The 13,599-nt window shown below is 36.9% G+C and overlaps 1 protein-coding gene across 2 annotated transcripts in view; it reads right to left on the bottom strand.

Annotated features, from left to right (window-relative positions):
• Pola1 (polymerase (DNA directed), alpha 1, catalytic subunit) overlaps window positions 1-13,599 on the bottom strand; it is a 312,299-nt gene that overhangs the window by 52,768 nt on the left and 245,932 nt on the right. For both annotated transcript variants that reach the window (XM_005407854.2, XM_013506296.1), the window contains one exon: window positions 12,847-12,943. In XM_005407854.2, coding sequence (XP_005407911.1) covers window positions 12,847-12,943 — 97 coding nt within the window. The remainder of the gene's footprint in view (window positions 1-12,846; window positions 12,944-13,599) is intronic.

Genomic DNA, 13,599 nt, shown 5'->3' with positions numbered 1-13,599 from the left:
CCTGTGGTCTACCAGCTTGAGTTTGTTGGGTGTCTTTGATTGTCTCTTGTCTTTAGATTCCCTGCCTTGTCTCTTTAGATTTTGCTGTGCCCTTTGGTATTTCCCGTTAGTCCATGTCTGGAATAGCTAATTACGTGGTAGCATAATTCCTGCCCGTACAACAAGGAATAGCAGAACCTTGCTAATTCACACCAATAACTGAAAGACTCCTGTGTAAGTTACTGAATTATGCAAATGAGCAATAAGTGAAGAAAGATGATTCAAAATTGTATTTCATTCATTTATTTTGACAAGTGTAGTTTAGTCTTAATTATTTCGAAAATTTCTTTATAGCATACTAATAAATTTACTGTGGCACATTTGTTAAAAGTAATAAAGTCTTCACGAACAGAGACCAGAGTGTATGCTATTGAGTAATTCCCTAAAGACAGATTCAGGTTGAGGCTTTCTTTTTATCTTGGATTTTCTTGACTTTTTACATTTTTGGTAAGATAATATACAATAGACCAATAAAACAGGAATTATTTCAGCAGTAATCACTGACTTCACAAACAGGTCCTGTATTATGTTTTATACTTCCATTACATTAGTTAAAAAAACACAATAATAATGCTTTTAAGCAAAACATTTTTTATATTCTATGGTCACAATGCTAATAGGACTTTTTATCTTCTAAATAAAACTAGTACAGCTTGTCATTCATCCTTTTAATTCCTATTTCTGTTTTGTCTTACCATACTTTCTATTAAAGTTAAAGACATCTGTTTTAAGATAAGTGGATATATCATAGTATGTAACATTTTCATGTCAAAATACTTACATTATTATGTTCAGAGTTGAATTATTTAAGATAGGAAAACATTTTGATACACTTTTGACAGATGTGTTCTGAAGGATGGATCAATTTCTTTCAAAGTACCACTACTGGTTACAGTGGTGAGTGAAGACAGATCGTGCTTCCAACTTTCAATCCTGGGCTAAGGCTTCGCACAGACTACTTTCTTTAATAAGCACTTTTAGACTAAATCTCATATTCAGATGTGCTTTTAAGTCATCATACATTTGTCAAATGAGGTTCTTTGATTTACAAAATCTAGAAAAGCAATAGAGTGCTTAAAGAAAAGTGAAACAGACAAAACCTAGTCTCAAAAGTGTATGTTTCCAGTTGTCTATTAAAATCTCACCTAGTCTTCAAGGCCCAGCTCAAATTCTGTCTCCAGCAGAAACCTTCCCTGAGGCATCTGCTCAGATCTTGTAGTACTTTATACCATTCGCTTATATTAAGAGTTGTTTGCCTTTGGGTTGATGTTTTCCTTCTAGGTTAAGAGCAAGGTAGTTCTGCCATAGCAGAAACATCTCTGGGCTCTTACACTCCCAAGTTTTGGTACCCTGAGAGGGACATTTCACCTCTTTGAGGTTGTTTTTTCATTTAAAACAAATTAACTAGCCCTATCCAATGGGACTGGTTTGGAAAAAGTAAAAGAACAGATGTGAATGTTTTCCATAAAAAGTAAAGTCCCAGGGGCTGGGGGTGTCGCTCAGTGGTAGAGCCCTTACCTAGCACGCACAAGGCCTTAGATTCAATCCTCAGTACCACAAAGGAAAAACAAAAGGAGTGTCCCATAAAAAGTTGGTATTAGAAGGCGAATGCATGAATAAGCAACTGGCCAGAAGTAGCATCATCCCTAGAAGCAATATACTTGTGTCCTTCACACCTCACGCAACAGAAACTTCACAGACACTTGGTGAGTGAATTAGATAGAAGTATAGAGCAGGAAGAGGGGACAGAGAAAAACACAGATCCACAATTGCAAACCTACTTTTGAGTTTGGTTTTACAATAATTTCTTAAAATAAGAGAACAGCATCAATGTCTAAAATTAGTCAGTAAACCTATTTCTTTTAGAACACAGCTGGGGGCTGGGGATTTAGCTCAGCGGCAAAGCGCCTGCCTGGCAAGCTCAAGGTCGTGAGTTCGGTTCCCAGTACCGGAGAAAAAAAAAAAAAAAAAAAAAAAAAAAAAAAAGAACACAGCTGGTTTAGGGCTTATACTCTAAGGGACAATCATAAGGTTCTCAGCTCACAGACCAAGAAGTGAAAGATTTCCCAGGGCCTTTACCCAGGGAGAATGCAATCAACATTAATTCAATTAAACTCAGTGACAGGCTACGAATTTTGTCTACTGTCCTCTTGGCCACAACGTAAAAGAATGCAGCTGAATCTGAATAAATTCATGACAACTACAGGAAGAACTACTTTAAGAATGAGTCAAATTAATGATGGGTTTTCTCTGTATGTGAGGAACAGCACTATATAGATATGACAGTACAGCATAAAATAATAAATGGGGACTGACTAATATGAAAATCAGCATCAGATCTGGGCCTGGAGCTACAGAGTAACTGGAGACATCACAGCCATTATTAGACTTTAACAGTTATAGCTGATTCCCTCAGGTAATTATGAAAAACTTAAAGAATTTTACAGGGTAACAGAGACATATGCCAACTTACATGAAAAGGAAGAAAACAAAGCAAAACCAAAAAGTCAGTTCAAATGTCATATCAATTTCAAAATTAAATCTGCACTGTAATGGGAAAGATGAGGACTATGCAAATATTGAAGTTTTAAAGGTTGTAGTGGTATGACACACTCAATAAAAAACAGAAGAAAATATCAACCAACTCCCCCAAATTAAAAGGACACGTGACAGGCAGCGCTGTCTCACAGAGAGAGCAATAAACCCTATTGAAACCACAAGAAACTACTATTGGAATAGAGTTAGGGCAAGTAAGAGACGATTAAGACATTAAATTTTGGGTTAAGTAAATGAGGAAGAGAATATGCAATTTAAAAATAATCCTTACCTAAGTATGAGAGAAAAATACCAGAGTCAGACTGAACCTGTTCAAATGTCAAACATCTCTGAGACCATGGAACAATTCAGAATGACCATATATCCCTTAATTTGCTTGATGCAAATGGGTCTGCTGTGTTTGTGTTGTTCATTAATTTTTTAAAAATTCACATTTATTAGACATTTTAGCTGGTATTAAAAAGCCACAAAGTCAATAACTAATAAAACCATGAAGAGTGTCTCTTTAGCTTTTAGAGACAAATGGAATGTCACGAGCTTCTAAGACTATACAGCTGTACTGTTTAATGTTTAAGGCTGCTTTTTAAAAAGAAGTAACTGTGATATATACTAAGTGCTTATTTCAACACACTCCTAGTGAAAAGCACAAATTTGGGGTGAATAAAATTTAGTATAACCATATCTAACCCCCAAGTGGTTTATTTAGGTTGTGTTATATATTACACAAATATTAATCACTGAATATTTATTCATTCTTATACTTGATCTTAGCCAAAAGGCCGAGAAGAGATTAATATTCATTCCTGAAACTTACAGTACATTCTCTCATGACACTCAAAGAATCTACTCTCTTCTCTGCCATGAGTATTATAAGCCCTTTCTTCCTAATTAATGTGCGACTAATTCAACCAACCTCCAATTAGTCTTCTACAACATTACCCCACTTAGACAATAAAGCAGTCTCTAGCCTGGGTTTTAAACCTGGGCTAAAATAGACTCCTACAGACCAAAAATGGTTCTGGGATTTCTCTTTGTAGTGTAATTTACATGTCATATCTAATTTGCTGTCATGACTATTGTTTTACTGTGCAATTTGTACGTCGCTTTGAATGGTAAAGCCATCATAGCTTTATTGAATTAAAGCTTCTGTCTTTATTTAGGGTCTGATGTTACATGTTTGTGCATTTATGTTTATGTTTCAAAAGCTGCTTTTGACATCAAGTAGTAGAAAAAGAATATGTTCTTTTGATATGTTTGCTCAAATCTTAGTAAATATAAACACAAACTGGAAAAAAAAATCTCTAAACTAAAGAAACAGCATACTGAATATTACTATTACTATTGATATTGCTTTTAAAGGTAGATATATAAGCCACTCACATTATAAAATTATAAAAGGCCTGGCTGCTCTGTAACCTAAGAATTTTTTCCTAAGAAAGACCTGCCCTTTTCACTGACAATTTTTATAATACCTAACTAAAACACAATCTTACCACAACTCCATAATCACACAGAAATTAAAATGCTCCAACTTACTCAAAAAAGACAAAGGCTATCATAGCTATACCACAAGACTCGGTTTGGGGTTGGTCCATAGTTTTCCTTCTTGTCCTGGCCTGGTCAAGTTCTAAAGTCATCACTAAGAACACTAACCATGGAAAGCCTTGCACCAGACCATTGGAATAGCCTTTTAAGTAATTTTTAGTGCATGAAATTTCATAAAGTTTTTACTAGATAATTACACTTCCTGATTTTGTAATTAGTGGAAGTACATGCAATTACATAATAATTATGATAGTAATTACGTAATTAAGATGTATAATTATGTAGTAAAAAACATCATGGAAATAAAACCATCGACTGTGTAAGCACAATACATTTTAAAAGTAAATTCACTAGCACAACTGTTTAAAAATACTTTTCTTCAAAATAAAGTGATTAGCTCACATTATGATCTAACTGCTTGAAAATGGTTTAATATTTTTTCCCTCATTGGTGATAGAAGTATATTATAAAAAATACATTAAAGAAAATCTGATCAGGTTCTTCCCACTCTCACCACTCAAAAAAAATGACAATAGTTTTGCAAATAAAGATCACCAGCTGCTATTTAATCACACAGATACTACAACACTGGTGTCCTTGTTCGTGCTGCTGTACTGTCCCTACAAAAGGGGAAAGGAACCTGCCCACTGAAAACACAGTAATAGGAAACAGTATTACAAAATGAATTACATGTCTGTTATCATAGCATGCCTCTAAGTCCCGACATACATAAAAATGCAAGGGCTGAGTGCATATTTACATAAACTGGCTTGAAGAAAAGTCACATATTTAGAATCTGAAAGTTTGCTACCCAAATACCGTACTATATGTGGCAACTTTCATATAGTACTTTAGCTATCAAAAGAGGATGACAGAAAATGTAGAGACAAAACACTTTTACTTAACGGCAGTGCAATGAAGGTGACAATTTCCTAGAAAGTTTAGTTTCTGTTCTATTACATTGTAACGTCATCTTAAAATTAAAACAAAAATGAAAACGAAAGAGGCAGTATTCAGAAGAACAAAGCAGTGTGATGGGGTTCCATGCTGCCATTGGAAAATAACTTTGTCATTATTACAGTGAATATAAAAATAGCACATAAAAGTCAGGAACACGGGGCTGGGGGTTTAGCTCAGTGGCAGAGCGCCTGCCTGGCAAGTGCGAGGTCATGAGTTCGATTCCAGGTACTGAGAAAAAAAAAAAGTCAGGAAAAGTAGAAAAAGTAAACTTTAGTAGCAAAATAAGAAAAACAATCTTGTGCTTTTAAAAAAAAAAAATCCAGTTCACAGCCTTGAAATCTTTACCACATGCTAAATCAGTGTTGCAACGAGGTCTACAATGTACTGATGGAGTTAAAACTTCACTCTGGGCCCATATAGAGTGGCCCTTATATGAAGTGGGTAGAAATACGTTTCAGTTCTCTCTTTTATAAGCCACTAATCTTGAGAAGCTGAAAGCTAGTTTGAAAATCCTAATTTACTCCTCCCTTGTTCTTTTGAGTTAAGAAGAAACAAAGTGGAAGAGCCCATGCTTTCTTGCTTTTATCCTCTCTCCTACCCCTTGACAGGACACTGCATTTTTAGCTTAATTACAGAAAATATTTAAAAAGAGCAGGCTACAATATGAATTCTACTTTAAACTTGGGCAGGCCTTCTGTAGCCGGCCTAGCTGTCATTTTAAAGGTTTACCAAAAGGGTGGCCCTAACCAATAAATGAATAAAATGGAAGTAGGTTTTAGTTATCAAGAGGGAGGAATGTCCTAGATGCGCCTCTTTCCACCTGTAATACAGCACGTCTTAGAATCACCTGGGGATCTTGTTAAAATGCGGAAACTGATGCAGGTCTGGGGAGGGCTCCATGTTTTGCATTTCTAACGAGCTTCCAGGTGATGCCTGTGCTGCTTGGTGTACTGATCACACTTTGGGTAACAAGGTCTTAGGCTTGGGGAAAAATACATAAAGAAAAAGTTGTCTTAGGTTCATTTGTATGTTATTTTCTTCTTTAATTGCTAAATTGTTTCAACTGTTATTTTGAGGTAAGTAAAATTAATTCTTTGTAAAATTTAGTGCTTCTAATTTTTTATTATAAAAGCAGCACATGCTCAAAGTATACAACTCAGAAATTACATAACATATAAAGGAGAAAATAGAAGTAATCTGTAACCCACCCAGAGATAACGCCAATAAAAAATTCTGTTCCTTACTAATTTTCTACTTTGCACATTACCACAAATTAGCACATTACCACAATGGTTATCTAGTTTTATACTTTAACATTATATTGTATTTCCTTACGTCATCAAAGATTAAAACTGTTACATCTAACAACAAAACACTCCCACTTTTCTACTTTCAAAATTCTTTATGTATTTCTACAATCACTTTCTAATCATAAACAGGCAGCTGAACTGCCAAGCTGGGGGCCTGGAAATGCGGCTCAGTGGTAGAGCCCTCGCCAAGCATTCACGAGGCCTTGGGTTCAATCCCCAGAACCACACACATACAAATGTAAATAAATGTTTGTGTGTGTGCATATATACATTATAAATATATAATATCCCCAGCACCCTCATCCATGAACTGCCAAGTTAGAGCTCCCAACCGAAAAATCCCCTTAAGCTAATCAGTGGAACACTTAAAGCAACAATTTAGACCATTAGTTATTTGTAAGAAAATAAAGTCAAAGGAAAATTGAGTTTAAAGTTCTCCATTTCATTATTTGCTTTATAAAGAAATTTTTTTCACAATTGTAAAAGATATATTTTTACAAAGAACAAATGGATGTTTAAGTGAATTTCTTTTTAATTTTCAATGTATTTAACAGGTATCAAGTGTTTTGTGTGCACTTTAGCTGGTTTTACTTACTAAGAACACATAAAGCTGGTCTCCAAAATTCAGCAGCTTTTCATTGGAATAACCCAACCCATGGGCTTAAAAAGTGGCATATATTAGAATAAATGAATCAGATAGGCACTCTGACACAGCCTTCTTTTAATGCCTTGTAAGGATTTAACAAAGCAAATTCTAAGAATGTCAACTGTCTGAGAGAGGACTCCAGGGGCTCTTTGCTACTTTTATTACAGTTCTTCTAGCAATAGTAAAACTGCTGTGTTGGCTTTAGCAGTTTGATACAGTATACAGCAGAAATCCTTAACATTGGAAAGGTACCTGCCTTGAGACCCTCAGAAATCTCTAAATTCCTATACACTAAAGCATATAATTTCTTCTATAAAATTCTCATTTTCTGGCTTTAAAAGTGAGACACTATTTTAGACCCCTTCACTTTTTGGTACTAGCTATTATCCTCCTTTTGGAGACCACTGTCCAAGAAATAATACAATTATTACTACTTCATGAATATAAGAGCAGCAGAGAACAAGACCCTGTGGCAGTGTGAGCAGCAGTCAGCTTGGCTCCCTCACTAGGTAAGTGACCTGATAGTCTCTCCATTCAGTTTAAATTTGGCATCAACAAAATGACAGACACATGTCACTTGCATTCCGTATGACTCCCAAAGAGTTGAAGTGGCACATTCGTCCTCCAAATGTCAAGGAACTTTCTTAAGTTTATGGTACACCTGAGTCAAACCAAGAAATATAGGAGGTTCTATACCTTTACTTCAAATTGCGCCATAGTCATGGGTGAAACTGTCTCACCACATTATTTAGTGAGCTAAAGCACAGATATACAAATGTAACTCACTCTCTAAATGAACTTAGTGAAGAGAAAGTAAAATAAAACAATCCAGGATAAGCACTATGGGAAGGGCACATAAAAGGTGATAGGGGAATGTAAACATAGGAAACACATTATCTCAATTTCTTCATCAATATAATGGGCACAATCCATGGTTGCCTTACAGGGCTGTTGTGAGGACCTACATTACACATGTGAGCAGAATAGGAAACCATACAATACCATACAAAGGGACCTTATAAAGCTTAGTTCTGAGTGGCCCTAATAGAATTAAGAAATGCCTACCAATGTCACCATGAGGTATAAAGAAAAGACAGAAGAAGCAACCATAAAAAGGTACAAAGTTTAAGAAAAAATAACAACAAGAAGCAAAGAACGCAGGTGAGACCAAAGCTCAAGAGGAAGAGTATGAGATTTCATCTTGGTTGAGAAGAGCATCTTGCTCAGCAAATCTCTACAGTTATGACTCAGGAGGTTGGGGAACAGCAGACTGCACACTGCCCTTTGTGAGCAATCAGTGCTCTGAAGTTAGTCGCATGAGGGCTAAAGACACTCCTGTTGAGAAGCCAGGCTTCATAGCAGATGCTACTCATATGGTTAAATTGCCATTAAATTGCAGCTTCTGTACTGCAACTCCAATTCCTTTCTCATACAGAGTCCTAAATCCTAATATTCCAGTTCTGGCAGAGACAAATGCAATGTGTTCAAGCAGGTTTATAGAAAAAGTCACCAAGTAGACAATCTGTCATGGTATGTCTCAAAATTCATATTGAAGTAGGGTTGAAATCCTAACACTTTGTAAAGCTCAGAATCTGACCGTATGTGGGACAGGGCCTTGAGCAGAGGTAATTAAGTTAAATAAGGTCTTTAGGATGAGCCCTAATCCAGGATGACTGGTGTCCTAATAAGAAAAGGAAATTAAGCACAGAGGGAAGATCGTCTGAGGACACAAAGAAGCAAAAGGAGAGAGGCCTCGGAAGACATCAACCATTGGTGTCAGACTTCCAGCCTCCAGAACTGTTAGGAAATATGTTGCTTAAGCCACCTAGCCTGTAATACTTTTGTTACAGCAACTCCAGCAAACTAACACACCGTCTTACCATAAATAGCTGACATAGAGTAAGAGGAGACAAGCATCTGGTAAGGGACAACAGGAACAGACCAAAGTTCTTTCCAGAAATAAAGACCATATCCTAAAGTGAAAAGGCAGTTAGAGTTCTCTCTCCTCACTTCCAACACAACTTGACCAGGTTGGTAGTGCCACACAGGCCATATCACTCAGTAACTAATGAATCTGACCTTTCCCAATGCACTGTAAGCTGCTCCAGGGCAGGGAGTATCACCCTTGATCTCGCTTTCTGTGACATGAGGGATGGCACTCAACACATAATAGAATCTATCTATCTGTCTCTCTATCTCTAGCTCTCTATCTACCTATCTATCTCTCTATCTATCTATCTATCTATCTATCTATCTATCTATCTACCTATCTATCTATCTTGTTTTTAGTGTTCTTAAGTCAGGAACAACCACCTTAGGTTCTGTTGAGAGCAGTAAGAGAGACACCCCCCAACCTTACATTTTAAAGTGGACTTAATTTAGGCAACTGAAAAAAGATTTGAACCTATTCAGGGTTCCCCAAACTGTTCACTTATCTCTACTCAGGCCAAGGCACCATGGGAGGCGGTAGTCAAATAGGACCATTTCATGCTGCCGTCCTGGAGATAGATGTTTACTTCATATATTGTCACAATGTTCCTCGAAAATCTCCTCTGGATCCATTATGCCATCTGTGTACATTCGGGAGCAGTTACAGTAATAATGCTGAAGTCCCACAGAAATAAGATTTTTAAAATGTTATGTAGTTATAGTGAATATGCAGTAAACACTTCACCAAAGTGAGTAACACTCCTTTATCATTTTAAAGGAGAGGGAAAAATACCAAATAGGGTTAATTCACATTACGGACTAATGGCCTGTAAACTTTCATTTGAAAGCAAAGCACAGAAAAAGCTTTGAGAGAGCTACTTTTCACCACGAAAATAAATCAACCTCTTTCAAATAATTTGTATGTTTTTTCCAAGCCCAATAGCCAAGTTTTAAACAAAAATTAAAACCACCATCCAGCTACAACCCTGAAAATATGGGCTTTATAATGGAGATGGTAAAACAATCTTAGCGAAGGAAATGTTGCTAGGTAGGGATAGTAAAGGAGAGTCTACAGTAAATACTTCATACATCAGTTACGGGGCACCTGTTGACAGACAATACTTAGATTCCACTTTCAGTGATACAACTGTGTATAACGACTGTCATTTTTCACAGGCCTTTTGATGTTAACATCTACTGGTGTTCTGGCCTTGGTCCAAATTGAATAAACATATTTGACCTCTGGTTCCCACAGACTTAAAATTCATTTTTATAGCAGGCCTCCTTTGAACAGCAAATCAAAAGTGAGAATTTCATTCTAACCTCTTAAGTGGGAAGTGAATTTGATAAATGTTATATTAATTTAAATTTATGGAATTTCCCCCTATAATTGTTCTCCTCTGGACTACAAGAACATTCTTTTTCCCCAATTTTCCTCTATGGACTACAACTTATATTCAATTCTCTTTTATTTGGAAGCTCTCCAACTCATCTGTTCAGAGTATCCAAGACAGGGATTCTCAAACTTGGCTGCACATCACAATTACCTGGGGAGATTTTCTAAAAAATATAGCTTCCTTAACAAACAAACAAACAAACAAACAAAATATAGATTCCTAAGCTTTACCCCACACCTGCTGAATTAGAGTTTCTGGGCTCAGGATCCATGGATTTACATTTTAATATGCCACAAGCAACTCTCAGGAGACAGCTTATCAGATGTGATGTGTTAAGAAATCTCTGCTCCTGGACCACTTTGGTAAAGCTTGACTCAGAGTTTTGGTTTAAATCTCACCACTAACAAATACCCTAAATACCTCTTAAGAGTTACTGAAGGATCTGAAAATTCCCCAAGCATGTAAATAGCAGGTAACTTACGCCTTCTTAAGCTATAATTTAGCTTATAATAAACAGGCAGAAGAAAGTTCACAGAGAAATAGTTTTAATAGTTAAAATTCAATAAATAAAACAAAAAGCTCTTGGTACATTTCATGAAGTTCCTTCTGCCGGACATATACATTCCTGTTTTATTTTCTTTACTCTTCTGACATGTAAAAGAGCCTGTCAATAATTCACTTAGTACCATTTTTGCCCTGAACTGCTGGGTAGTGTATTTATTAGTAGTAAATAACAACAAAATAATCCCTATACTTAAACTTGTAAAATGGGACTATAGCTAACTATGTGAACGTACAGATCCTGACAACACTTCCTCCCTTCTGCAAGGCAAGAAGCACCGCAGTAGCTGCTCCATTCCCTCCTGTTGTCCAGGGTAGCCTGCACACTTCTCTGGGTTCTCCAAGAAGATGGGCTAAATCTTCTGTGACTTTTCAGATCACTTCTTTCCCTGTCACCAAGAGTCACCAGACTTTTTGAAAACTGCTGACCATGAAGGATTCAGCTTCTCAGATAAGAATCTGAGAAGCTGTATGAGAGAGGATTTTATCTCCTCAGAGTCTGAAAACATTGGGGAGCAACCTAGGGTGGCTAGATTCAGAAAGAAGTAATTGGGCAGCAGGCTGTACTATACTGATACCCAGAAAGAGGTAAAAGACCTGACAGAAAAAGACAAAGCATTCATGAGAAAATCAGCATTGGATTTTCTCAACTCATAACCACCTTTAAGGAAACGTCCTTGAGGGGAAAAAGAAAAATAGCTATTAATGATAATATAAGTAAAAACTGGGTAGGTATTAGCTATGAATGGAAGTTCTAAAACCTAATTACTAACGGACAGAAGGAATTTCTTCACTATATAAATTTTACTAATTCATGGAAAATATGTGGTGGAAATAGCCCAAGTCCTTGCTAAACTTCTAAAGATAAGATACTGCACTAATATCCAAACCAAGTGCTCCATCCGTTGTACAATGTTTTATATCCAAGGACAGAAAAACCAACTAAGTCAAGGCATTTTAAGAAATAATTTCTAGCCTATCTTGTAGATAGAAAAGATGAAGTCAACTATGATTGGAATTGCAAACAGTGAGACCAAATCAAGGGCAGCATGGGGACTCTTATACAAGGAAATCCAGCAATATTTGTAGGTTTTTATATGCTGTTGAGGTTGCCTCCAGCCCTAATACCGACCAACAAAACCTGAATTGATATTCGCTGACAAACAACATAAATACTCTGTAGGTAACTAATAAGAAAAATGTGTAAATTTGCCTTTTTTATTTTTTCCAGGTAATAGAAAAGTTGTCAATGTGATTTTCAGGTAGAAGAAAAAACATGCACTTGTCATGACATTTTCAAATACTTTAAGTTATGTAACAAAGCTTTTCCCAGATCCATTAAGTCCCACAGTGCCTGCAAGTCTTGTATAAGGAAATGCCGAGCGCAGAGGGTTCCGGGCAGCATCTGATCATATGGGCTGAGGCGCCTATACACTTCTCTTCGGATGGAGTCAATAAAAGAACTCCACCCCATTCTTCTTTCAAAATGAACCTAGGCTTTTAGTGAACAGCAGAGACACACTCCAGGTCTATTTTTTGTGGTAATATCTGGTTTTTGTAGGCCCAATGATCACGTTGCCTATGCTTACTTTATTATAATTACTAAACTCTATAGAAAATAGCATTTTCAAAATATAGCATTTAAAGAGTCCTTTTTGTACGGATCCTCCCCCAAAGCCATGCTTTAATAGAGAACAATGTGAGACAGGCTGTGGGGGCCAAAGCTGGGGATTCCTATGCTGCCGCCCCTCATGCAGGGGATCCCTGTGTTCATGTAGGCCCCCACAGCCTGCTTCTGAGACAGCAATGTGATGCTGCGTGAACAGCCTGACACAGTAGGTCTGGCTTTTATGATGCAAATTTTCACTTTAAACTCAAAGGTAATTACAGTATTTTAACGTACCTTTCTCATGATCGGTAATAAGTTTCTCCAGTGCATAGTCCGCATCAAAAATGTACCGGTAAAAGCACAGCTGGGTGTACAGGGACTTGTCAGAGTACTGCAATATAACAGAAAATAAATGAATAGTACTATTGGGTGAGGGGGAGCAATGGAGATCACTCTCAGCGAAGTATATTCCTAATTTCAACTCCTATATCAAGCAGCGCTTTTTTAAAAGGGGGTAAAGGAGTAGAGAATCATACTAGTAGTTCGGCCCTCTCCTATAGTATACATACCTTTTAGAAGAAATCCTGCCACCTCGATCACAGATTACTGCTTGCAAAGCTGCAGACTGATTACCCCTGCTGTCAAAAAACTGATTTTGTCAAATTGCAAATTCCTATGCACCCATGACAATTTGCGCCATTAATTGGGAAAAGTGGTACTGTGCTTCCTAGCTGGGACCTGTCCATGCTAGCAGGAAGTTAAACAATCTCCGAAAACTGCTTAACACACATTGCTCTACTATGAGCCCAACTTTCTGATATGTGGCAACAATTCACTGCCTTTGCCAGGGATTAGCTCATAGGCACAACACTGGGAATTAAGCAAAGACTCAAATAACATTTTGACCACTTGCTCTGTGCTAATCCTAAGAGGGCAACGTATAACCCCTGAGAGGTAGCACATGAAGGGAAATAACCCAAGTTTTTCATCCCCTCCTCATCAAACCAGGTATCATGACTTTAGTAAGTTCTAATTCAACAAAGTACA

This window comes from Chinchilla lanigera, unplaced genomic scaffold, assembly GCF_000276665.1.
Source record: "Chinchilla lanigera isolate Chin_1 unplaced genomic scaffold, ChiLan1.0 scaffold00108, whole genome shotgun sequence".
Lineage (NCBI taxonomy): Eukaryota > Metazoa > Chordata > Mammalia > Rodentia > Chinchillidae > Chinchilla > Chinchilla lanigera.
This window is presented reverse-complemented; position numbering and strand designations above follow the sequence as displayed.